This window comes from Geotrypetes seraphini, chromosome 3 (assembly GCF_902459505.1).
Source record: "Geotrypetes seraphini chromosome 3, aGeoSer1.1, whole genome shotgun sequence".
In the NCBI taxonomy this organism is placed as follows: domain Eukaryota; kingdom Metazoa; phylum Chordata; class Amphibia; order Gymnophiona; family Dermophiidae; genus Geotrypetes; species Geotrypetes seraphini.
This window is the reverse complement of record NC_047086.1, coordinates 230,184,521-230,212,452: the sequence shown is the minus strand read 5'-3', so window position 1 is coordinate 230,212,452 and position 27,932 is coordinate 230,184,521. Positions and strand designations below refer to the sequence as shown.

General features: G+C 41.4%; 1 protein-coding gene across 1 annotated transcript in view; it reads left to right on the top strand.

Annotated features, from left to right (window-relative positions):
- Positions 1-458: 458 nt before the first annotated feature.
- PRIM1 (DNA primase subunit 1) overlaps positions 459-27,932 on the top strand; it is a 66,889-nt gene continuing 39,415 nt past the window's right edge. The window contains exons 1-4 of the mRNA XM_033939741.1: positions 459-702; positions 1,823-1,980; positions 6,432-6,538; positions 14,301-14,374. Of these exons, the coding sequence (XP_033795632.1) occupies positions 600-702; positions 1,823-1,980; positions 6,432-6,538; positions 14,301-14,374 (442 nt within the window). The 5' untranslated portion in view covers positions 459-599. The remainder of the gene's footprint in view (positions 703-1,822; positions 1,981-6,431; positions 6,539-14,300; positions 14,375-27,932) is intronic.

Sequence of the window (27,932 nt, the reverse complement as noted above, 5' to 3'; positions counted from 1 at the left end):
CCCTAAATGGTCACCTTATGCATGTCTAAAACCAGTCTTAGGTAGATGTACTAAAAATAATAGCAACACTGGGCAGAAGGCCAAACGTTTACCGCTAGGTGGCCTCCGTCCGTCTGCCCTCCTGTTTGCATGAATAGGTAGCAGAATACTCAGTCCGCCCGCCCCGATCTTCTGCACCACCAACAGTACCCTTCCCTTTAACTGCCCCCCCCCCCCCCCCCCCGTTTGACATTGAAGAAAGAGCTGATCCGTCTCGGTCTTCCATATCCCTCACTCAAACCGAAGCAAGCGAGCTGCTAGTCGTGACAAAGCTATTTTCACGTCTTCCTTGGATCAAAATATTAACATGAGAAAACCACCACTCTTTCTGCAAAAGCAACAAGAAATTATAAACTGTCCGGCAGCGCAGGAATTGCCATTGGAAAACTACAACTCCCGACACACCTTGAGCGTCGTAGCGCGTCATTTTTTTTTTGATCAGATGACGCGGCGCCGGTTTCCCGCGAAGTTTGGGCTGTGGTTCTTGTGTGCCCAGGGAAGTGGTTGTGTTCCTGCGCTCAGCTCCCTTTCTCTGTGTTCTTTGCCAGACGTCCGTCATCATGTCGGATTTTGATGCCGCGAGTTTATCTGTCCTGCTGCCTGTCTATTACCGGCGGCTTTTTCCGTACTTTCAGTATTACCGCTGGCTCAACTACGGTGGAGGTGCGGAAGAAGGATGTAGGAATGGGGGCCCAGGGAGATGGCTTAGGAGTGCAGTGGTGAAAGCAGGATGTTGGGACGGTGGGCAACAGTGCAGCAGGGGTTGCAAAAGATGTGGCGCGGGCATGGGGGAAAATAGATGTAGGTTGCTTTTAACTCATAACCCCATAGTCCAGGGATGTCAAAGTCCCTCCTCGAGGGCCGCAATCCAGTCGGGTTTTCAGGATTTCCCCAATGAATATGCATGAGATCTATTAGCATACAATGAAAGCAGTGCATGCAAATAGATCTCATGCATAGTCATCGGGGAAATCCTGAAAACTTGACTGGATTGCGGCCCTCGAGGCGGGACTTTGACACCCCTGCCCTAGTCCTAAAGCACTCACTATAGCTTCCTTGTGACCCTGGGCAGGTCAGTTGGTACGCCGTTGCCCCAGGTACAAAACTTAGGTCCCCTTTTACAAAGCCGCTGTACAGATTTCTACCAGGGACTGGCAAGGTAAGTACTCCGAAGTCGGAGCATTTACCACTTCAGCTCGCAGTAGAAACCTCTACAGAGGCTTTGTAAAAGCTAGGGTTAGATTGTGAGCCCACTAGGGACAGAGATAGTACTTGTATATTGAGGGTGCTGCAGAATGATGGGATATGAGAATTGATGGGAGTGTGTGTGTGTGTGGTGGGGGGAGGGGTGGTTCAAGAGGCATGAGAGGCTGTATCTGTTTAGAGATAAGGAGGTAGAAAGGCTGAGGTTAGTCACCTTTGATCAGAGATGGTCACTTAAGTTAGGGATCCAAAATATTAAGAGTGGCTGATTTTTCATGCCATTGGTCAATAAGCAGTCTGAAGTTCTGTAATTGTATGGCTTTCACATAAAAGGACGGGGTTTGGATTGTTGTATTACAAACTGTTCTAACAAAATTTATTAAATTGTAATTTATTTGTCCCTGATGACTTACCTTTTCCCAGAGATGGTTACATATTTGAAAAGGTGAATAATGCAAGGGAAGTAGATGGTGCTTGTCATGTAAATGCAATAGACTTGAGAGTACAGAATCTTAGAGAAAAGTACAGTATTGCATTTCTCATTAAAAATTGTTATCTTTCTGTTTTTTTCCTCTTCAAGTGGTAAAAAATTATTTTCAGAATAGAGAATTTTCCTTTACATTGAAAGATGACATTTATGTGCGATACCAGTCTTTCAGCAACCAGAGCGAGCTGGAAAAAGAGATGTTGAAAATGTGTCCATATAAGATTGATATTGGAGCAGTGTATTCACACAGGGTGAGTGTACAGTAAGGCCACCTTCACATTTGGGCTGTCTAGAATGTGCTTGTTTTATGGGGGGGGGGTGCCACTTTTAATGGACTTGGGACTTGACTCTCGGCAAAGAATATAGGCCAGATACATATTGTCATTGCCTATGTCTTTTTTTAGCAGGGTTTTGGAAATGTAATGGCTATGTCGGATATGGGAAACCCAGGTATAGTATTGCTACTAGATAAAAGAGGACTCCAGCTTTTAAAAATATTTCTTACTGAAGAAGTGGAAAATAGTATGTATATTTATTTCTTTCCCATTCTAAAAATAGCTGAGTGAGGTATAAAATTAGAGTACAATAAACACCAAAATGCAGTTAACAAATTAAGAGATGATCAAAAGCTGTAATTAAATAATACAGTCACTCTGGTATTTAATGTAGACCAAAGCCATCTTATTTGGCATTGTCTTGTATGTAGACCATGGGTGAGAGTTTATGTATTTATTCAATTGTACTCCCAAGGGAGTTCAGAACGGTTTACATGAATTTATTCATTTTTCCCTGTATGTCCTGGTGGTCTCAAAATCTATCTAATGTACCTGGGGCAATGGGGGGATTAAGTGCCTGCTGTGTGCCATTTCAGAGCTCAGGGACCATTCCCCTGTAACCCAAATTGCCACTGTTTTGGTAGAAATAAAACCCATACACAAAAATGTCCCCCCCCCCTCCCTATCTGACACTAGTAGGCCCTACCTTAGGAAGCCCTAATGGTCTCTTTGGAAGTAGTAATGAACCCCACTTGTTCATTATCTAAGGGCTGCTGCAGTGGAAAAGGCTGCTGAAAATTCCTGAGCAGAAATTTGGTCAGTCTCTAAACAATGTAATTTTTTTTCTGGGACTTTGCTAAGATGTGTTGGCTAAGAATAGTGATTTTATATCCTGAAAAATCGTGTAAAATGTATAACTAAGTTCTACGATGTTGACATTTTTGAGCTTATAAGTTATAGACTTGAAAGCATTTCTTTTGGAAAGGTTTGCAGTTTAGATGCTTGATATGTATGACTGTTGGTAGTTTAAGATAATATCTTGGGAAAGGTCTGTAGTTCTTTGACATGATGCTAATGTCTGAAGTATTGTTTAATTATTGTATGTTCCCTAATTTTTCTGTGGGACTTCTCTTGTCCTTTTTGTGGCCTTGGCAGAAGGTTGAATCCTGTGTAATATTTTGCCTTTCTGTGTTTCTTTATTGTTAATTGATATGAGATTTTGCCCTATTTGCTGTTATGAAGTGTTTGATGCTTTGTAAATTGAAAAGTCTTGGGACCAAAAAGTGCCCCCGAAGATGTCCTAAGAGTTGTCATACTGAGACAGACCGAAGGTCTATCAAACCCAGTATCCTGTTTCCAACAGTGGCTAATTGAGGTCCCAAGAGTAAAACAAATTTTGCTGCTTATCCTATGAATAAGCAGTAGATTTTTCCCAAGTCCATTTTAACAATGTCTTATGGAATTTTCTTAATTATCCAAACCTTTTTGATACCCTGATGAGCTAACTGCTTTCACCATATTCTCTGGCAACGAATTTGAGTTTGATCACACATTGTGTAAACAAATATTTTATCCATTTTGTTTTAGATCCACTACTTAATAGCTTCATTGCATGCCCCCTAATCCTGGAATTTTTGGTAGCTAATATGGCTCTTGATGAGAAAGGTTTCCCACTCTTGAAATAGGCTATATGTAAGACAGTATGTCGAGCATCTGTTTGAGTGGGGGTTGGCTTTAGACTCAAGAGAGGACTGTACTTGACCTCATTGACATTTTTAAAAAATATATTATTCTGTTGACAAGCCCAATTACTTTGTTACACGAGGGCTGATTCATAAGTCATGGCAACTATTTATTTTTCTGTCAAAAAATGTGCCAGCACTGGAAATATATACTGTACGTGTGAAATGTACTACTTAATGTTGCCACCGTTTGTGGTATAGCGGTATATAAAAATAAAGTTGTTATTATTATGAGAGATGATTGCAGTGGTCTCTGGTAGGGGAGAAACAAAAAAACATGACATTTGAAATCATAATTTTATTAACAAATAAGTAATAAATGTTTCACTAAACCAAGCACACAATCAGCTTGAGAGTATGTTTAACTGTTGACGTCCTTCAAAGTAGTCTCCTATCCCTAATGCTGTAAAAAAAAAAAAACACCTGTCTGCTGTATGAGCTGTATTGTTATGTAAGATTATGGCATTATGCAACATTTCTGGACGTTTCTCACATACTGCAGAAATGATTTGTAATACTGTGCATTCACAGTGTGTCCCTCATGAACTGGATGACACACAAGACAACCTGGGAGACTGCTCTGAAGGATTTTAACAATTAAACAGCACCACCTCCAGCTCTGCTATGATCAAGTGAGAGAGAGCATACATGCTTCCTCATGCACCACACGATGGAGCAAGAAAATCTCACTGAAATAATAATAATAAAAGAAATGGTAATAAAACTACAGCGTCCTTCCCTTCCCCTGAAAAAAGTACGAATCCTGTCAAGAGTTATCAATATAGCAACATATCAATTGATGGTTTGATTTTTTTTTTTTAAATTTGTATCATCCTTGTTGCCCTGATCCTGTGGTATCATTGACAGTTGAGGGAGGTCTGTCCGGGTGATACGAGATGCCTGTCCCACCACCAGCTCCTTCCCTCTTGTAGATAGGTTATGTGGGATTTACACACCACTAAAATACTTAGGTTGAACACTGTAAGAAACCAAAATCACCTTGGTTTCACTTCAGTAGCATAAAGATAACATTTCTGGAACTTGATAGCACGAGTCCTCAGATGTTTTGAAATGTTATATTTGGTTATGTTATCCTATCATATCCAGAAGTTATAAGATGGCAATAGGAAGGGGTAGAAATACTGTTTTACTACCACTGCTGCAGGTGCTAATGCCTGAACTTTGTCTTTTTTGGAATTTGAAAAGATCAGTTTCTATATATCAAACGCCAAATAATTCTGTGGCTGAACATTTAATCGACAGACATTTCACTGAGGGCCAGATGCACTAGTCGGTGACCGTCTAACGATCATCGCTAAATCAGTTTTGACTGGTTTAGGGACGATCACCTTTACCGACCTGATGCAGAAAATGACTCGCTGTGTGGTTTTCTGCATGATCGCTCATTCTCCGATCTGATCATGCAAATAAGCTCATTAACATTGAAATGCCCTGTAAACTAGCAGAGCGATTGATGCTGTAACATGAATTTCCCATGCACAAAAAAAGTGATTGCTTTTAGCGATCCAAAAAAAGCGACTGGTCAAGACCAGTTGCTTACCTCTCTAACCATAGTTTAGCCCTTTAAAAAAAAAAAAAAATGGGCACAGACGCTGTGCGTGTTACACGCACACAATATGTGCCCCATTAAAAGAAAAAAAGTACCCCCCAGGACAGCAAAAACAGCAGGAGGAATGCCCATTCCTTCCTGCCGTGGTGACTACTCCCCCCACTCACACGAGAGAAAATTGGCAGGAGGGACACCCACTCCCTCCTGTGAACGGAGGTCCCCCCTGAACCATCCCCTACCCTCCCCCTTCTCCCCCCAAAAAAAAAGGCAGGAGGGATGCCCATTCCCTCCTGCCACCGGATGCTCCCCCAAATCCCACTCAGTATCTTTTTTGAAGTTGGAAGCAGGAGGGAAGCATGGTCCCTTTACCTTCAAGGCTCTCCGATTCAAAATGGTGGGCCTTCCCTCTTTGGTAGATCATGTGATGCACGGGGAGGATCCCAAGGCTCTGTTTGAGACCCTCCTGATGCAGAGGGAGAAGCCTAAGGCCCTGATGGGGAGGGGAGTCGATATGGCAGGAGGAAGTAGGCATCCCTTCTGCCTATTTTCTCTCGTTAGGGAGGGGGAGGAGCATCCCTCCTGCCATTTTTTTTCTCATGCAGGGGGAGGCAGCATGGCAGGAGAAGAATGGGCATCCCTCCTGCCAAGTTTTGCTAGTGCGGGGAGGGTGGAGGATTCTCGGTGCCGCGTTCATCGGGGGTTATCAGAGAGGGCTGAAGGGGAAGTGTAGATCCAATTTGCTTGTCCAAAGCTTTCTTGTATTTAGATACATTTTTTTGTCTCCACCACCTCCACTAGGAGGCTGTTCCACGCATTCATCACTCTAAGCGGTCAGGTGGAGGCTCAACTAATTCTGGGGTGATCTTGGCGATTGGTTTAACATGTGCTTGGTTTCAGAAAATACTGGCTATTAGTGGCTGTACAGTGCCCTATATAGGGCAGGACTCACAAGCTTCAGTTCTCTTCCTCCATTTGCTAGTTTGGTCTAAATTAGATTGACGGGACTCAAGAAAAGTAAATTAGCAGATAAGACCATTTTTCCTTTTCTATGGAATCTCCAGTGCTTGAAAAGGGAAAATAAATTGTAGATTTGAAAATCACTCCTTTATTTTCAGCCTAACCAGCATAACACTTTGAGGTCTGGGGCTTTCCAGGCCCAAGAGAAGGAACTGGTATTTGACATTGACATGACGGATTATGATGATGTCAGGAGGTGCTGCAGGTAAAACTGAAACTTGTCTTTTGCTATCATATCAAATGCTTTTTGAACAAAGCTAGAACCCAGCCAAAACTAAATCAGTGATCAAAGTTAGCTACTTGGTTTCATTAAAAAGCGATAAATGAAATATCCCACCCTTCCCTATACCTGACTGAAAGAATTTGCCTCCTGAGCTAAGCTGACTTCTCCTCCCCCTCTCTTCAGCAACAGCCCCTCCCTACCTCCTTCCCCTGGGCTTGCCTTAAGAAAGCTTGGTGGTCTAATGAAGTATTCAGGAGCAAGAAAGAGCCCTACTTGTTACTGCCCTTTGTTGTTACTCCATTTACAATGGCTGCCAAGACGTACAGGCAGCAGCCTTGTGAGACTGCAATGGGAGATCCTGGCAGCCTGAGGCCCATGCTTGTTCCACTCACAAAATGGCTGCCAGGACCTTCTGTGACATGGGCAGGAATGAGTGGTGGTCATTCCTGCTCTTGAACACTCCAGTAGACCACCAGGCCTTCCTAAGTTAGGCCCAAGGCTGCAAGTGGGATGGGGCAGATTGATCACAGGGGAGGGAAGTAAGTTTTTCAGGTTTCGGTGCCGAAATATAAATAAAGCTTCTTTAGCGTCCCTCCAGACTGGCACAGAAACGGATGGGTTTATGCTCCTCTGCCAGCAAGTGGAGACTGAGATATTTAACTTTTGGCTATAGTACAAGTGGGCCATGCAGTCCCTATTATAATGAGTCTTTTCTCAGTCTCCAGCAGGTGGAGTGGTAAGCTTGTGTAGTCTGTGCTGAGGTTTGTTTGGGCCTGTTGGATCTGATTTAGTGAATCTTGTCCCTTTTGCTATCCGGACGGAGCTTGGGGGACCTGCCATCCTTGGGAGTGCCACACTCGGAAGGGTTGAGTCCCCCCCCAATTTCCCCCCCTCCCCTGGTTTTCTGAATTTAGAGGAGCCTCAACTGTATGCCTGGCCACCTTTTAGGCACGGATTAGAGTGCCTGTGGTGTCTGCTCTTTTGATACAGCTGGTGAGCTGAGAGAAGTTTATAAAAAAAAAAAAAAAAAAAAGACACAAGAAATAAAAGGAGCATACAGTGGTCCTGAGGCCACATTTTTGAATGGCATTGTTGTGCATGGGGTTTTGGTGCATTCATTATGAGCGCTTCAAAAAAGCAACACAAATGCGTTTTATGTGGGTGCTGAGCAGTGGATGTGGCTGGCAGGTGCACAAACTGTTCCGGCCGCCTCGAGGGGGACCCGGCTTCAGGTGTTGGCGTGTCAGGCTCCCTTCATGCGCGCACTGCTCGTCGGTGGGAGGCAAAGGTAATGCCTGGGCTTCACCTGCCACCCATGCAAGGGTTTCCTAATTTGCCAGCGGTCTGGCAGATTCGGTGTTGCGGACTGCTGGAGAGCCTGGGGATTCCCTTACCACTGCAGCTGGAGCGGCTAGCAGTTTTTCTATAGCAGTGGGGTCGAGCTTGGCTTTGGTGCCACGTATTATTTCAGGTGATAGTTTGTCAACGGCCCTTCCCTCAGTTTTGGCGGGAAGCGTGTCCATTTTGCCCTCGACCTCAGGCGACCTTCCTTCTGTCTTAGAACGACAGGAACAGGTCTCAAATGTGTCTTCTGCTCCGGCTATGATTTTCTGGATTGCTGCTAGGAGTGTTTAGCCCTGATTGTGTTAACCATGTGTAAGGCTTATTTACAGGCGGCTGGAGGTCCTACTTAGGTTCCGGGGATCTTGGGGTCATCTGGGGGGGTTTTCCCTTCCACAGCCCCCCTGCTACGGCTGCCTTTATCCAGCCCCTTCAGCCATCATCCAAGTGGCTGCGGGTGTCTTGGAACGAGGATTCTTTTCTTGCTGATTTTGTTTTCTCCAGATGAGGACTTGGATCTTGGAGAGGCCTTTCCAGATCCACTAGGGGGGGGCCTGATGTTTTCGATGGAGATTTTTCGCTGGTTGGCGAGGATGCATCGGTTGTGCGCATATTTCATTGGGAAGAGTTGCAGGAGCTCATTCTTCAAGTGTCTTCAGTTTTACATTTTGAAGAGGAAGCTAAGGAGCCCCCTCGTGTTGTGGACCCTCTTCTTAATAATAATAATAACTTTATTTTTGTATACCGCAATACCTCAAACAGTTCAGAGCGGTTTACAGGGGAAGAGACTGTACATATACAGCGATGATACAGATAAATATTGTCAAGTACATTAGTAACCAATTTCAATTACAAGAGAGTGCCGAGAGGGGATAGGTAAAACCGGAGGAAATGGAGTACATTGGTATGCAGAGAGAGGAATGGGAAAACAGAAAAAGAAAGAGATATGGTTAGTGCTTAGTAGTATGGCAGGGAGGGAAGGAGTTAGAGAAATTTATCAAAGAGGTATGATTTGAGTGATTTCCTGAAGGATAGGTAGGAGGGAGCATATGAGAAGGATCCAGTCAGCATCCCGCTCTTTCCCTATGCATCAGGCTATTCGAGATGTAGTGCACGCTCAGTGGAAAGTTCCGGACATGCCTTTTCTCTTGACACAATCCATGGCCAGACTCTACCCCATTCTGATGGAGATAAAGATACCTTTAAGTCTCTTGTGGTCAATGCGGTGTTCTCAGCTATTGTGTGCAGAAATACTGTGCCAGTGGAAGGCGGCTTGGCCCTAAGAGACCCTAATGACCGTAAAATGGCTGCGATTTGTGGCAGTCTGATAATCCGGGCTTATTTCCGGTGGTCTTAGAGAGTTCTTGACCGTGAGTCGGCTGACTGGTCCTTAGTGGATCAGTAAGTTGCTAAGATTGAGGTGGGAGCTTCTTATATTTCTGATGCCATATATGATCTGTTGCGTGCCACGCCAAGTCCATGGCTCTTGGTGTAGTGACCTGCCATACCCTGTGGCTTCGGGGTTGGTCGGCAGATGTAGCATCTAAGGCTAAGTTCAGTAAGTTTCCCTTTAAGAGATCTTTTCTCTTCAAGGAGGCATTAGATAAGCTCGGTTACCAGAGGACCGACCTTGCAAGGCTTTGCGAGGTACTTCTGCCTGAGGACATTTAAGTGATTTTTGTAGGTACTGCCCTGGCCGGGGTGCGACCTCTTTTCCTGCCAGAGGACATTTTTTCCAATGCATGCAGTCCTTTTGGAGGACCCGAGGGGGTAAATGATTATGAAAGGGATCACAAACAGATCTGAAAAGGTTATCATGCCTTTATACTGGGCCATGGTACGCCCCCACCTGGAATATTGCGCCCAACACTGGTCACCATACATGAAAAAGGACATAGTACTACTGGAAAGGGTCCAGAGAAGAGCAACAAAAATGGTTAAGGGACGGGGGAGTTTCCATACGAGAGGCTAGAGAAACTGGACCTCTTCTCCCTTGAGAAGAGAAGACTGAGAAGGGATATGATTGAAACATTCAAGATGTTGAAGGGAATTGACTTAGTAGAGAAAGAGACTGTTCACCAGTGTTCCCTCTAAGCGGGCGGGTGTTGTGAGCAAACTTTTTTCACCGTGAGCCAAAAATATCGGGCGCCAGCAAGTTATGAGCCAACTCGCCCGATTCTCCTCTCGCCGCCCTGCCATCTGCCGTACGCCTCTTCCGATCGTGCGCTGTGACGAGAAACGTGTGCGCTGCGATGTAATATTTTGTGCGCCAGCGCACGCCAGCGCAGCTTAGCGGGAACACTGGTTCAAATGGTTTTATTTATTTCCCCAAATTTATTTTTGTTATACGCATTGAAAATATTTGATATTGCGTTTAAATCAAAATCTCAATAAACTTGAAACGAGTGCCCGTGAGATTGTGGGAGGGTTAAATACTCAAAACTTAGAAGTTTTTGCTACGCCAGCTTTCTGGTATCTTTACATACAGTGGCGTACCTAGCATATGTAACATCCGGGGCCCATCATTTTTTGGCACCCCCCCCCCATCTGTAAGAAAAACATGATTTTTAGTAACAAACCACACGTCACACATGAGTACCTAGGAAAAGGCAGCATCTTACATATTGCAGTGAGCAGTACATCAATACACCCATTGTAAAACTAAACAAGCCAGACCAGCACAGATCAATCCTACACCGTCAATCCTAACAGAAAACCATGTCTTTCGAACACACAGAACACAGAAAACACCTTCGCCTAGTAAGGAATATGTAATCACAAACTAACCCCTCCCTCTTTTACAAAACTGTAGTGTGGATTTTAGCTACGGAGGTAACAGCTCTGATGCTCATAAAATTCTGAGCATCAGAGCTGCTACCACCAAGGCTGGTGCTAAAAACGCTTCACAGTTTTGTAAAAGGGGGGATAAAATAAAAATACATAGACAAAGGTTAAATTGAACCAGCAAGAAGCTGGACTCTGCATACAATGCTTCACAGAAACAGTGACACATGTCTCCTAAAGCAATAAATAAATAGAAATTTTTTTCTACCTTTGTCTTCTGTGGTTTCTCCTTTCCTCATCTTCTTGTAACTCTCTTCCTTCCATTCACTGTCTGCCGTCTCTCTTCCCCTATATGGCATCTTCTCTCCTTCTATGCCCCTTCCAGAAACTGTATGCCTCCCCCTTCCATCTCTCCTTTCACCCCATTGGTCTGGCATCTCTCTCCTCGCCTTCCCTCTCCCACACCTCTCCTCATAGTCTGGTATCTCCCCTTCCCTGATTCTCTGGCATCTCTCTCCTTTCCTTTTCTTCCATCTTTCGTTCCCCCTCCATGCTCTCACATCTCCCCCTTCCTTTTCCCTTAGACTGGCATACCTTCCTCCTATGCTCCAAGCCCTGGCATCTCCTTTAATTCCCTCCCTCATCTTCCTTCTCCCTCCAGCTGGGTACCGCAACACTCTTCCCTGCAGCTCTGCACTTCCCCACAATTGCCATGCTTCGGTTCCTCTTCTTCCTTCCTTCCTCCCCCCCCCCCCGCGGGACCCTGCGGCACCATCAACTCTTACTCCCTCTAATGTCGGCCCTGCAGCTCCAGACTTCCTCGCACCTTCTCCCCTCCCCCTTTGGATCGCTATTATTTTAAATGTTATAGCCGCGGAGCTGTATCCATCAGTGGAGATGTCTAACCTCGGCCTGCCCCGGAACTCTTACTGCAGCAGCCGCCCGTCTAGGCAGGAACAGGAAGTCACTGTTGCAGTAAGAGTTCCGGGGCAGGCCGAGGTTAGACATCTCCACTGATGGATACAGCTCCGCGGCTATAACATTTAAAATAATAGCGATCCAAAGGGGGAGGGGAGAAGGTGCGAGGAAGTCTGGAGCTGCAGGGCCGACATTAGAGGGAGTAAGAGTTGATGGTGCCGCAGGGTCCCGCGGGGGGGGGGGGGGAGGAAGGAAGGAAGAAGAGGAACCGAAGCATGGCAATTGTGGGGAAGTGCAATCCCCCCAATGCGTCCCCTTACCTTACCTCCCCTTACCTTTGCGACGCGTGTGTGCGCTGTGAAGAGAAACTTTGCGCTGCGATGTAATATTTTGTGCGCGCGCGCAGGCCAGCGCACCTTAGCGGGAACACTGCTGTTCACCCTCTCCAAGGTGAAGAGAGCGAGAGGGCACTCACTGAAGTTAGAAGGGAAAAGATTCCGTACAAATGTAAGGAAGTTTTTCTTCACCCAGAGAGTAGTAGAAACCTGGAATGCTCTTCCGGAGGCAGTTATAGGGGAAAACACCCTTCAGGGATTCAAGACAAGGTTGGATAAGTTCCTACTGGAACAGAACATACGCAGGTAAGGCTAGACTCTAATAGGGCACTGGTCTTTGACCTAAGGACCGCCGCGTGAGCGGACTGCTGGGCATGATGGACCCAGCAGTGGCAATTCTTATGTTCCCCCGGTTCCAGTCGGAGCCTGTTTGAAGGAGTTTTACCAGGGATGGTCTAGATCACAGCGGATCAATGAGTCCTAGAGGTGATTTGGGACAGTTATGCTCTGGAATTTTCATGATCTGTACCAGATCATTTCCTCTCCTTATCGGGCAACTTGAAAGAGGAGGGCTTTTTGGCAGACTCTGCTCAGGTTGCTGGACCTCAAAGCGGTAGTCCCAGTGCCTCCTCAGGAGATTCATTCCAGCATGTACTCCATTTACTTCGTGGTGCCCAAGAAAGAAAGGGGTCTTTTCAGCCTATTTTGGATCTCAAAGGTGTCAACAGAGCGCTACGGGTTCTGTTCTTTCATAAGAAAACCCTGAATTCTTGCTGTCCAACCGGAGGAATTTCTGATTTCTCTCGATCTGACAGAGGTATATCTGCATGTTCCCATTTGGGCCTCCTATCATCAATTCCCTTACTTTGTGATTTTGGGAAAGCATTCAGTTTTGTGCGCTTCCCTTTGGTCTAGCTATGGCACCATGCACCGTCACCAAGATTATGGTACTGGTGGCAGCGGCCTTGCGCAAGAAGGGCATTCTGGTGCACCCCTATCTGGACGATTGGTTGATTCGAGCAAAGTCTTTGCAGGAGAGTTCCAGGATTACGGCTTGTGTTGTGAAGTTTTTGCAGTCCCTTGGCTGGGTGGTCAACCTATCCAAAAGCTGGTTGACTCCATCTCCGTCTCAGCGTTTGGAGTATCTTGGCATTCTTTTTGACACCAGCTTTGGGAGAGTTTTCCTTCCGGAGGCCAGGTATGCAAATTGCAGATGCAGATTTGCTCTCTGATAGATTGCCGATGACCGCTGGCGCAAGACTTTCTGCAGGTCTTTGGGTCCATGGCGGCCTCCTTTGAAGTAGTCTGATGGGCTCAGGCTTACATGCGTCCTCTTCAGTATGCGTTTCTTCAGCGGTGGTCACCACAGATTCACAATCTGGACTCTCTTGTCCCGCTTCAGGGATTAGTTTGGCGCAGCCTATGCTGGTGGCTCTAGTTTTCCAATCTGGTTCAGGGAGTGAGTCTCGATCAGCCCCAGCGGACAGTGCTTCTCACGGATGCCACTCTCCTCAGTTTGGGAGCTCAATGTCTCAGTTGCTAGGCTCAGGGCTGCTGGTCACCGGTGGAGGCATTCTAGTCGATGAATGTTCTGGAGACCAGAGCCATTTGGCTAGCATTGGTGGAATTCCAATCCTTGCTGGAGAGCAAGCCACTTAAGAGTTCTTTCAGACAGTGCCACAGCAGTGGCCTATGTCAATCATCAGTGGGGTACAAAGAGTCATCTGGTAGTACTGGAAACCTCTCTGCTCATGGAATGGGCGAAGGCTCATCTTTGGGACATCTCAGCTTCTCACATTGCTGGTGTGGACTATGTCCAGGCAGATTTTCTCAGTTGTCATGTGCTGGATCCTGGTGAGTGGTCTCTTGGGCTGGAAGCCTTCAAGTTGATCAGTCCTGGGGTCAGCTAGTCATGGATCTCAGCCTTGTTGTTTTCTGCTTGGCTATTCATTAAGACTGATTGTAATAGTGAGTGACTGCACAGCCCACTTTTACTGTAACCAAAAGTTAGTGTCTCAGTCTCCACCTGCTGGCAGAGAAGCGTAAACCCATCCGTTTTATAGGTTTGATTTCTTGCCTTGCAAAATGTGAGCTTAAGCTGAGGTACAGTAAATATGCTCCTGCCCAAGTGGGTTTACAATCTAAGTTGCATACCTGATGGCCTTCTGCAGGGTCACAAGGAACATCACTTTCCTGGTGCTCAGCCTGTTTCCCTAATCATTAGGCTATTGCTCCTCTTATGATGTATTTTCAGTGTGGATATCCTGAAATTCTGGTTGGGTGTGGGTATCTGCAGATCAGTTTGGGAATTACTGTTTCAGAATTTGATTGAAAACGCTTTCTTTGTCCTTGTGTAATTGTTGCAGCTCAGCAGACATCTGCTCAAAATGCTGGACTCTTATGACCATCGCTATTCGTATCCTGGACAGAGCATTGAAAGGTAGGTACTGGAATATTAACTGCCATATTGAGGTTCTTAGACTGGATATAGAATTATTATGCTCTATGCTGCTTTTATTTCTATCTCCAGATCCTATTTTTTGGGGCTGAGAGTGCTGTTGAAATAGCACTCATAGAATATGAGAACAAAGTACTTCTATTAAGGTCCTTTTTTGCATCCTGAAGTATATTCTTGCTTCTTTGTACAAGGGATAGCTTCAGCTATTGGCATGTTGCCAGGTCATGTCAGACCACAACAAAAAAATCCAACTGTGTCTGCAGTACAGTGAGCACAAGCAAAAAACAAAAGAAAAACTGCAGACCAAAATGTACAAGATGCAGGCTATGTTTATTATACCAAATGCTAATTCAGTTACAAATATCACCTTATTACAAACCAAGGGACCCAACATGGTCAGTGCAACTGCTGGCTTGCAATCTAACTCACACAGGCTTTATACCTTTTTATTGCGGTAAACCTTATCAACCATGGACCCCTGAAGAAGGTGTGTTCTCCGAAACACGGACCGTGTTGGGTCCCTTCAAGTTTATTCAAGTTTATTATATTGTTTGATTAAACGCTTTTAAAATTTCAAAGCGTTTTACATAAATAAAATAGAGTAGACTTACTTATACAATTACTATTCGTATAAACATACTGGGAAACAAATTTGGACAAGAAGACAGCTGATAACATTAGGAAGGTGGGGAGGAAATACAATATTTATTTAAAGATTACATAAAAGGAAAACACAATGGGGAGATAAGGGAAAAAATGAGAAACCGAAAGGAAATCTGAAAAAATGAGAAATTGTAATCTGTCAGTTAAAAGCTTCTTTAAAAAGAAGACATTTAAGATTCTTTTTAAATATTTTTAAATCCTGTTCTAATCTTAAGTATAATGGAAGAGAATTCCATAACATTGGTGCCGTAACAGAGAAAATTGAAGCACGGCGGGTTCCTATAATTTTAAGAGAGGGGACATTTAAAGTACATTGTGAAGATGATCTGAGAGTTCTAGATGAACTGTATGGGATCAAGAGCCTATCTATGAAAGCAGGAGTATTGGATTTTAATGTCTTGAAAACTAAAAGAGCTATTTTGAAAGTAATCCTATATGAAATTGGCAACCAATGAGCACTTTGAAGTAAGGGTGTGACGTGATCAAATTTTTTGGAACCTGAGATTATCTTTATTGCAGTATTTTGCACGAGTTGAAGACGCCTTATATCCTTTTGGTAAACCCCTTTTAATAATGAATTACAATAATCCAATTTTGAGATAACTAATGAGTGGATCAGTGTATTAAGAGAAAATGAATCAAGAAGGGGAGCAAGTGAACGGATCATTCTTGATCTGTAAAAACAGTTTTTAACCGTAGCACTGATATGTCCTCGAAAAGTAAGATTGTTATCTATTAAAACCCCCAAGATTTTTGTATTAATGGTCTGAATGAGGGGTTTATTATCAATTATAATTGGACTTGTAAGTTGAACTCCGTCTTTCTCTGAAAAGAGTACAGTTGTGGTTTTATTAATACTTAAGGAAAGTTGATTATTGTTTAACCATTCATGAATTTTTGCTAACTTCTTATTAACTTCTGTTATGTCTTGCAGACTATTGGGGTCAATGGTGTGTAGGAGTTGGAAGTCATCTGCATAGGCGTATACTGTGAATCCTATGGATTGGCATAGTGTTAATAATGGGGCTAAATAAATATTAAACAATAATGGTGAAAGTATGGACCCTTGTGGTATTCCATAATTATTTTTTTGATTAGGTTTAGAAAAGGAATTTTTAAAGAAAACGTTGGAAGATCTATCTGTAAAGTAAGAACGGAACCATTCGTATACTTGATCTGTGAGACCTATAGAGGATAGTCGATGAAGTAATAGACAATGATCAATTGTATCGAATGCAGCAGCTAAGTCAAGGGATATGAGAATTACAGATTTATGTTGATCCAGAAAATAGTGAATAGTTGTAACCAGGCCTAATAATGCATGTTCAGTCGAATGATTTTTACGAAATCCTGTTTGATTAGGTGATATTAGTAACTGCATTAGCATTTGGTATAATAAACATAACCTGCATCTTGTACATTTTGGTCTGTAGTTTTTCTTTTGTTTTTTGCCAGGTCATGTCAGACCTTTCACCTTTGCTGCACTTATCATGACAGTGACAGATGCAAGATCGTACAGCAGCACTGCTACCATTACTCAGGGCCGTAGCAAGCTATGTGCGGGCAATGCAGACGTACAGTGCCTAAGATAAGCGGGAGCTGCAAAACTGTGTCCTGTCCATTGCTTTTTGTGCTTGACTGTGATGTAGTGGATGGGATAGGAGCTCTAAGGGGTGTGTCACATGGGGCCTGTTTCCAACTTAGGGCGTTACTGCCACTGCAGTGAGTCATTTCTGTGGCACTGCTAGTTGTACATATAGGAAAATATACATCTTCCTCAGATCAAAGCATATTGTTAGTCCAATAAAAAAAGGGTTGTTTTTTTTTTCTTTTATGTTTTATTTCTACATATTACCTTGAAGAGTGGACTGACATGGTCATCACACCATTTCATTCAAAAAGATTTTATTTATAAACAGTTTTTAACTGCCCTTTGGCAAAACTGGTATATCAAGATTGGAATAAAACTTAACTCAACTTTTTTTTTTCTCAAAAATCCCCTCAACCCATCCTCCACCACTGCCTCTTTCCCTTCTTAATGTTAACCACAAGAACCAGAAAGAAGCAATGATTTTGATAGGAAGGAAGGTTTGAGTATATGAAATATTGAACATATACAGTATGGAAGAGGAACACACAAGAACCAGAAAGGGATTGTGTTCATGTGGGTCCCTCTTCCATACTGTATATGTTCAATTGCTCAAATACTCAAACCTTCCCTGTCAAAATCACTGCTGCAGTGGCCATCTTAGATTTCCCAATTTTGAAATAAAAGCCGCTCTGCCTCAAAACAACTGTTTGGCTCAAAATTGTGCTAGATAGATTCCTCGGGTCAGGATACCTTGGATTCATGCCAGATTGTGTGCTGGATGGCTGTCTGAGGATCATCATGTCCCACAGGAGCCACTGGCTTAGCCTCCCCTAGTCCCTCTGGGGGTTTGGGATCTCAGATGGCTCAAGTGCCAGGTCTGAAATCCCAGTCCCTCTGGGGGTTTGGGATCTCAGATGGCTCAAGTGCCAGGTCTGAAATCCCAGTCAGAGCTGGGAGTTGGGGAAAATGCATCCCAGGCAAACCACAACCGTGCATTGACCGTCAAAACCCCAGAAAGGGCCACATTGCCTGCAGGGGTCCTATGAGTGGCCTGGACAGGGTTTTGCTCTAGAATTTTATTATTATGATATATGAAGTGTACTTGAATTACAGTGGCTGTAGTGATTCCTCAGGAGTCACTGCGCTGGTTGCACCAGGGGTTTTTCCCTCCTGTAAAGTGCGCTTTTTTCCCTCAGCACAACTATCTCAGGAAATGGGAATCCAGTCAGAGGAGAATTGGGATTAAGAGGATTCTGTATCTATGCCTTTAATTTCCCAGTCTGTATCTATGCCTTTAATTTCCCAGACCACATGCTTTTCCTCCCGTCGGTCATCTACAACTCAGTGTTCGCATATGAAGAGCACTAAAGCCCAGACCACATGCTTTTCCTCCCATCTAGATATTATTAAGATGTTTACTAACCATTGGGAGGTCCCCAGGGGGGCGCCTTCAGGTGGCTAAAGCCATGAATAAACTGTACCCGATGGATGCTGATTTTCATCAACTGTTCCTGCCACCAAAGGTGAATTTCCTAGTGGCGCAGGTTACAAAATGTACCTCCTTCCCCAGTTAAGGGGGAGTGGTATTGAAAGCTATCCAGGACTGCAGTCAATTTGAAGCCATGGCATTGGGGTTGAAGGTAGCAGCAGAGGCTTTGTACATCACACATGCTTACCACTTGAAGTTGCGTTATGCTCCAGGAGTGGAAGCTGATGTGGATCATCAGTTCCATATGTTGCAGATGCTCTATTTGATCTCTTCAGAGTTCTAAGCAAGGTCTCTGCTTATGCCATTCCCGCCCACAGAATGCTGTGGATCAGACAGTGGGCGGGGATTCTTCCTCCAAGGCTACTCTGAGCAAATTGCCTTTCAAGGGTCAACTGCTCTTTGGTAGGGGTCTGAACAACCTTATGGCCAGCGTACAGGATCACAAGCCAAAGTCTTTACCAGACAGTAGGCTGAGGACCCCCAGGGGGGTCAGTTGAGCTAATTTTCATGGCTCCAGATGTTTTTGCCAATACTTAGGGGGTCTTTCCAGCTAGAGGTTTTATCAAGGCTCGAGGCAAAGATTTTGGAGGGTCCAAGCATCCCCAGTCATCAGTTTTTATTTATAAATCTTTATTCATTTTCTTATGTTACAACAAGTGTTACAAATAAACTTATTAGAAACTTGAATATACACACTTGATTAACTCACATATTAATATTAAGTTTAACATTTCATTAGAAAATAATATTATATATAGTTATAATATTATACAAGATATCTAAATCAATATACTTCTTAGTTAATATAATGATCCCACACCCCTCCCTCCCTCCCAAACAATAATATATAAAATCAACTTTATTGAAAATTCATTCAATTATTGGTAAAATATATAATAATCAGAAATAAAATCCCACCCCAATCCCCTCTAATCCAAAATCTTATCATGGGAAAATTTTTTTTTTTTTTTTTTTTTTTTCATTCTTTACAGAAATCAGTTAACGGTCCCCATACTTTTTGAAATTTACTCATATATCCTTTTTGAGTTGCAATAGTGAGTTCCATTTTGTATATATAGCATACAGAATTCCACCAAAAATTGTAATTTAACCTGTCATGTTTTTTCCAATTATATGTTATTTGTTGTATTGCTATTCCAGTTAAAATAAACAGAAGTTTGTTGTTACTTGCCGAAATTTGACTTCTTGCTCTCATAGTTGTTCCAAATAAAATAGTATCATATGTCAAGGCTACCGGATTTTCTAACATCCTATTGATTTGAGGCCAAATTGCTTTCCAGAATGATAAGATAAATGGACAATAGAATAAAAGGTGGTCTAATGTCCCGACTTCAACATGACAGTGCCAGCATCTATTAGACTTAGAACTATCTATCCTTTGTAAACGAACAGGGGTCCAAAAAGCTCTATGCAAAAGAAAAAAACCAAGTTTGTCTCATAGATGCTGACACCGTACATTCTAACCTCCAAGACCAAAGTCGTGGCCATTGAGATGCATTAATTTGATGCTTTATCTCAATGCTCCAAATGTCTCTAAGACCATTTTTTGGTTTTTTATTTACAAATCCGGATATTAATTTATACCACTGTGCGGCTCTATGATCTATTGAATCCATCTGGAAACATAAGAACTCCAAACTATGATAATTAGTAAGATTTTTCCATTCAGGGAACCCTACCTGTATAGACTGCTTCAATTGCAACCATCTAAAATTTTGTGATTTATTAAGATCAAATTTATGTTGCAATTGTGAAAACTCCAGCAACTTACCATTTTTTATTACATCATCCAAAATACGATTACCTGCTATCATCCAATGCTTCCAGATGATTTTAAAACCGCCAATTTTGATCTTGGGGTTTAACCAAATCGTTTGAGTTGTTGATTTACTTATTGGAATAGGAGTTAGATTACTTATATATCTTAGAGTTTTCCAGGTATCCATAAATATTTTATGCTCTTTATATAACCTTGTTAGAAAAACATACAGGGACTCATATGTAAATACTAGTCAGTAAAATGATTATAATACTAAGTAAGAGACTGACTATACTATAAGAGACCCCTAAGAGCCCTTACAACCACTAACCTTAAAGTTTGTACAGATAAGTGTATGATATCACTTTTCCAACGAGCAAGAGTTTTGGTGTATAACAACTTTGAACAATTTTTGTCGACTTGCAAAATTTATTTAAACAAATCAAAATTTTTACCAGTGGTCAGAAAGTGATGTTCTACAAAGCATATGCAATGATTGGATGGTAAACTCTTGTCCCAAGGGGAGGTATTCACCTCCTCTTCAGAGTTTCACTTTTCTGAGCATTTTTTAGGAGTCATTTGCTCTCTCCCCACTGGTATTTATTACCATTATAGTCAGTCTCTTACTTAGTATTATAGCTTTATATAACCTTGGCATTTTGATACTAACTACATGACTAAGACGCAAGGGAAACATAAGTCTCCATTCTAACCAGAACCAGTCTGGAATATTATCAGTGGGCTCTGGGAGGATCCAATACATACCTTGACGTAAAATATAGGCTTGATGGTACCTATAAAAATTGGGAAAAATTACCCCTCCCTCCACAATTGGCCTTTGCAACGACACTAAAGCAATTCTGGGATTTTTACCAAGCCAAATAAATTTTGTCAAAATCCTATTTAATTTTTTATAAAAAGAGTCTTGAAAGAAAACTGGTATCATCCCCATTTGGTAACAAACTACAGGCAAAATCATCATTTTTACAGTTTGCACTCTTCCCCACCAAGATAAATGCAAAGGATTCCATTGCTCACACATTTCTGTCACCTTTTGTAATAGACATTTTTCATTAATTTTCATTGTTTCATCCATTGTTTTTGTAATCCAGATTCCCAGATATTTAATAGCATCCTCCTTCCAGACAAAAGAGAAAGTATCGAATAAACCTTTTGTACAATGTACATTTAATGGAAGAACTTTTGATTTATTCCAATTTATCTTATATCCTGAAAACTTTCCAAATTTCTCAATCAACTCTAGTAAATATGGAATGGTATATTCTGGATTCCTCAAATATAATAGTAAATCATCTGCATAAGCAGATACCTTATATTCTCTATCTGAGTGTGGTATACCTTGTATTTCCTTTACTTGTTGGATAGCTAATATTAAGAGTTCTAAAACAATATCAAACAGTAAAGGAGACAAGGGACAACCTTGTCTAACTCCCCTCTGTAAATTAAATTTTTCTGAAAAAGTATTATTAATATATAATCTAGCAGAAGGGGAGCTATACAATGTTTGTATTATTTGTATGAATCCAGAACCTATACCAAACCATTCTATTGCCTGATACATAAAGGTCCATTCTACTCTATCAAAAGCCTTTTCTGCATCCAGAGAAACAGCAAAAGTAGGCTCATTCATTTTCTTTGTTAAATATAACATATGGAATGCCAATCTGGTATTATGAGATGAATGTCTTTGAGCAACGAATCCTGTTTGATGCATACCTATAATATGAGGGAGAGCTTTAGCCAATCTTAACGCTAATATTTTTGCTAGTAATTTACCATCTACGTTTATTAAAGATATTGGCCTATAGTTTGAAACCAAAGTGGGATCTTTATTTGGCTTTGGCAAAACAATAGTTAAAGATTCTGCTATAGTGCCATTAATAGAACCTTTATTAAGTTGGTATTGATAAAGATTTAATAAATAGGGCAATAGAAAATTTTGAAATGTTTTATAAAACTCCACCGTATATCCATCACCACCTGGAGCGGATCCAACTCTAAGGGACTTCAAAGCTGTTCCTAATTCTTTTAGTGATATTGGCTCTTCCAAACTTCGTTTTACATGTTCAGGAATTTTTGGACCCTCTAACATTTTCAAAAATTCTAAACCATCTTTTTCTTTATCTAAATAAGTCTCGGAAGAATAAAGAGATCTATAAAACTTTAGGAACTGTTTTAAAATAGGCTCAATTTGTGTAAATGTTTCACCATTTTCATCTTTAATGGCAATTAATTTTGATTTCCTTTTTTTTGCTTTAAGATAATTTGCCAATATTCTTCCCGCCTTATTTGAGTTACCATAATACAAAGCTTGTTGAGAAAATATATCTTTCCTAATCAACTTAGATGAAATCTCATATTTACCCTTAAGTTTTAACAATTCTTGTTGAATAGAATATTCCCATTTTTCTATAAGTTTTAATTCTAAAATTTTAATCTCTTTTTCTAAATTTAAAAATTGTTTTTTAATCTGTTTTTTAAGATAAGCCGAATAAGAAATTATTTGTCCTCTCATTGATGCTTTAAAAGCATCCCATAATATTTCCCTAGAGATCTCATCTTTATCATTCAATTGAAAATAATCCTTCATTTTTGTTTGAAGATTCTCACAAAATATTGGATCAGCAAGCAATGTATTATCAAACTTCCAAATTGATCTATTAGTATTTTGATCTGCGATTTTAATTTCAATCCACACCCCACCATGATCAGATAAAATGATTGGATCAATGGCAGCTTGTGTCACCTGATGTGCCAAATTATTTGAAATAAAGATATAATCTATTCTTGAAAAAGAATTATGAACATGAGAACAAAAAGAAAATTCCCATCCATCAAAATGAAGTATTCGCCAAATATCTGTCAAATCGCAAGATTGTATCAAATTATCTAATCCCATAGATTTCATAAATCTACTTGGGTTTTTATCCAATAGAGGATCCATAACAGCATTAAAATCCCCAGCTACTATTAGATTTGAAGTAGCCAGTGGCAAAATCAGTTGTTGAAGAGTCTTAAAAAATTCATTTTGGTTCGAATTAGGGGCGTATATATTAAACAACGTCATGGTAGTATTTCCCATGCTCATTTCTACATTAATCCATCTTCCATGAATATCTGTTGCCTTTAATTTAAATGAAGCTGAGCATTTTTTATTCACTAGAATAGCAACACCCGCTTTCTTCCCTATTGCTGGTGAGAAAAAACAATGCTTGACCCAACCTCCTTCCAGTTTACTAGATTCAATATTTGAAAGGTGGGTCTCTTGTATAAAGTATATATCCGCATCTTGCCTCTTAAAAAATAATAATGCTTTTTTCCTTTTTATCATATGATTCAGACCATTAACATTCAAAGATAGTATTTTAAGATTCATTTGTAATTTTAAAGTACAATTTTCTCAAAATTAAATAGTAAATGATTTTTTAAAATAAATTTTCCCAATATACTAAATATTTTATAATGTCCCCACCCTCACCCCTCCCTACATTATATATTTCTCTCCCTTTCCCTCCCAACCACCCCCAATTAAATACGAAAACTTGGATACGCAGATTGAGGTTAGGTATAAAGAACTCCCACAAGCTATCATCAAATTTAACTAAAATTACTACTAGAATTTTCTCATTATCAAACCTTCCTGTCTCTTTATCCGGAATCGGAATCGGAGGAATCTATATAAATTCAAGGTCTCTTAAAATTATAAAAGTATCTTATATAGTTTGGATGATTCAAACCATAATAAAAATTATATATTAAAATATATTAAAATACAAAGCAATGTATTACAATGTATTTAAACATATTAAAACAGTATATGAAAATTAAATAATATATAATTGAAATATATATAGTTGAAAAGATGTTTCTCACCATTTAGATTCATACGCTTTAACTCTATTCGGTGATATAATTTAAGATAATTTTAGAGCTAGGTTTTTTTTTTTGTTTTTTTTTAAATAGGTGACTTCAGGAGAAAAGAAATATTCTAATAAATAACAGTACTACAGCTCTGAGGCATCAGAGTGATGTACTCTTGGACCAACAAATGTAAATAATTATATGAGAAATAGGTATGAAGCATAAGAGAATCCCTAAATTAAAAACAAGGATCTTGACAGGAGAGTCTGTAGTTTAGAATTAGATCGCCCTACATATATTCTTTCCTAACGTAGTTGGAACGCATTCTTCACCGGAAGTACCTCCCCTAATAGGAAATCATACAATTTGACCAATCGTATTCTGTTTTTAAACACACCCTTACGTTTCTCAACGTGATTGAAGGACCATCAGCCTTCCCTTCTAAACTCTGCCTCCAACATTTCTAAACCAATCAACAATCTCTTTAGTCTCAGGTTTGTAAAAATCATTCTTCGTCAACATCTCATTCGGATCTTTGTCGATTCCACGAACCCAAACGTAAGTTTATTATTCTTAAAAGTTCCAGAATTGAGTCATGAAGATCATTTAAGAGATATGTTCTTTCTTTTGCTTCTTATTAAGAATGTTCCAAGCTGTTCAAATTTTAGTTCCATCCTCGTGCAATTTTTTTGTTTGTTTGTTTGTTTTTTTCCGTTGCAGTAAAAGTTTTGAATCTGTAACCGATGTTTTCCAATATATTCTATATCAAAAGTCAATAGTCAAAAGTCAGTAGTTATATTAGAATTTATATAAAGTTTATAATAATTGAAAGTACTCTTCGGATATATTTAAGATGTCATTGGTTGATCATATTGTTCGAGAAATTCCTGTAGTTTTTTGGGGTCCGAAAAATTTTGAGTTTTATTAGCAATAGTAACTTTCATTATCGCTGGGTAAAGGAGCCCAAACCTAGCCCCTAGGGCTCTTAATTGGGGTCTCAAGTCCAGGAATTGTTTTCTTCTTGATGCCGTTTCCTTCGCAAAATCAGGGACAATGTGTATTTTTGCATCCTGACATCTAAGGTTTTTATTCTCTTTGGCTAGTTGACAGATTTCTATTGCTTGTTGATATCTTAGGAGTTTAAATATTAAAGTCCTTGGACCCGATTGAGAGTTTTTCCTTTGAGATGGTATCCTGTGTGCCCTTTCGATTTCTAATGTAGTCTTGAATTTTAATGGCAACACTTTAGGCAGAAATTGTTCCAAAAAAGCTATAGGATCGTTTTTTTCCACCCCCTCCGGTATTCCGATAATTCTTAAAATGTTCCTTCTTTCACGGTTTCGGCTATCTTCAAGGTCTCTCTTAATTTCTGCCACCTCTTTCCATATTGTTTTACTGTGTCTCATATCCATATTTAGTTGCTCTGAATTGTCTTCTAAAATAGATATTCTATTTTCTGTCATATCCACTCTTTTAGTGAGGATTGCGGCATCTTCAATTGCCTTTTGTAATTTTTTATTACTGTCTAAAACAATTTCTTTAATTTGTCACAATTCTTCCATAATGTCGGGTATTTCTTCTGATGGCAACGGCACTTTAGAAGGCGTATTCGGCTCCGGTTTTGATCTTTTGTTGCTTCCTGTACCGGATCCACCAGCCCCCGAATCGCTTTTGTTTTGTTTACTAGAAGCCATATTCTGTTATAATTCGGTATTTTTCCCACTTAGAAGATTAATTATTATGTAGTATTTTCTATAAATAGAGCTTGTCTGCACGGAGCTAACTCCTCACCCAACCATCAGAGTTCGCGTCCAAGCCACGCCCCCTCATCCCCAGTCATCAGGATCCCACCCCACAGCAGCCTCCCAAGAAACAGTCATGATGCCAAGATAGCCATACTTCTAAGGATAAGCAGGAGGTTTATGGCTTATTGGAAGGCACGCACAGAGATCAGCTTAGATCGCTAGGTACTGGACCTTATTTTAGAGGGGTACAAGCTCGAGTTCTTTCATCCCCTTCCAGACCTCTTTGTGGATTCTCCAGTGGCTACTAGACTAGCAACTATAGAACCCATACCAGACGAAGAGTTGGGCTTAGGAAGATACTCCATATACTTTATTGTGCCCAAAAGAGGAGTCACGTGATGCTGTGAACAGGATAGGATGTCTTTCAGCCCTGCTTAGGATTTCTCCGGCGCCATTTCGCCCTAATTTTTGTTTTATTTTATTGTTGGACCCTGGGACCGGATTTTTCTTGTGGCCTGGTCTATGGACAGATATATTATTTCGTCGCCAGGTCCGGGGATGGCGGCAAAAGGGGCTAAGAAAGATCGGGCAAAGCTCCCGGAGGACAAAATGGCGGAGAGGCCTAGTGGTGCGGTCTCGCAGTTTACAGACTCGGCGCTGGCTGATCTTACCTCGGCGATGGTGGTAGCTTTGGAGCCGCGCTTTGAACAGCTTTCGGGTTCTAAATATGGCTCAGATGGAACAATTGCTCACTGATACTACCCGCCGCACTACAGAGTTGGAAGCCAGAGTCTCGACTATCGAAGATGACTCTTGGGGTTTGCAGGCAGAGATCATTACGCTGCAGGAGTTGGCCCGTGCTCACGCTGATAAACTGGATGACTTGGAGAATCGATCCCGTCGGGGAAATTTGCGCATCTTAGGCTTGCCAGAATCAGTGGCAGAGACAGCTTTATAGGGGGAAACTGAACAGTGGTTACAACGCACTTTTGTTTTTTCCCCTGATTTGGGAGTGCTGCGCTTGGAGCGGGCGCACTGTCTGGGCCGGCGCCGGGATGGAGAGTCTCGCTCTCAGCTGGTGGTGGTCAAATTTCATAATTATCTACATAAAGCGACAGTTATGCGTTAGTATAAATCTAAACATGGGGAGATAAAATATGAAGACCAGCCGGTGCGTTTATTTGAAGATTTTTCAGCAGCTCTGTTGGATAAACGTTGTCCATTTCATCCGATTTGTTCTAAGCTGGTTAAGCGTAAGATCAAGTTTATGTTTCTTTACTCGGCTCTCCTAAAGATCTTCTCCAAGGGACAGTGGCATGTTTTTGATGCTCCTGGCAAGGCTCTGGATTGTCTTAATTCTTTACCAGGACGGAGTGTGGACTCGTAATGCAGAATGTTTAGTGTGTGTTTAATTTTCAGTTGTTAGGTTCCAGGGGTTATTTGGGCTAATGGTACCGGAGATCCCTGTAGCATCTGTTCGTGATTCTGCTCTCATCTTTGCCAGTTTGGTTAAGGTGGGTGCAGTGAGGGGTTTGTTTCATTGTGGGCATGGATTGGGGGGAAGGGTGGGGGTTGTTGGTGTCTGCACGGTATTGGGGAGTGTGTGGGAGTTTGTTTGGAATGGTTTATTTTGGTGGGGATTTTGAGTTTCTTGGATTTCTTTTTTTGTTTTTATTATTTGTTTTGGCATGGTTGTGGTGGGGGAGTGGGTGTTGGGGATTCCTTTTAGGGAGGCCCTTTCATAGTTTTTCGTTGGGTCTTTCGGACAGGGGCTGGGATCTGAGAGATCTTACTTTGCTTTTTTCTTGGTGTTATTTTTTCTTGTTCCTGGCTTTTAATGCCTTTGTCAAAGACCAATGATACGCTCAGGTTAGCTTCTTGGAATGTTTCTGGCCTTAATTCCCCTATTAAACGATCAAAAATTTTGACTTACCTGAACCGCAGTGTAGTTGATATTGCTTGTATAGTAGAAACTAAATTGTCTGCTTTGGAGCATGCTAAATTACTTAGAGATTGGGTAGGACAAGTGTTTTTTGTCTCTAATCAATATAAAAAAGGTAGTGGTGTGGCGGTCCTGATTCGAAAGCAACTTCAATGCCAGGTCCATTGCCTTGCCTCGGATCCCTATGGTAGATATTTATTGTTACGCATTAGGTGCCATAATAGAACTTGGTATTTGTTGGCTGTCTATGCCCCCAATGTGTATGAGCATGCTTTTTTTCAAAAGCTAATAGGTTTGGTGTCCCCGTATTTGGGACAATCTCTGGTTGTGGCAGGGGATTTTAATCTTGAGGTAGATCCTGGTGTGGATCACTCACAGGGACATAGACAGCATGCATTGGGTCATAACAAGGGGTTCCCATTTTTTACTAAGGCTTTACAACTTTTGG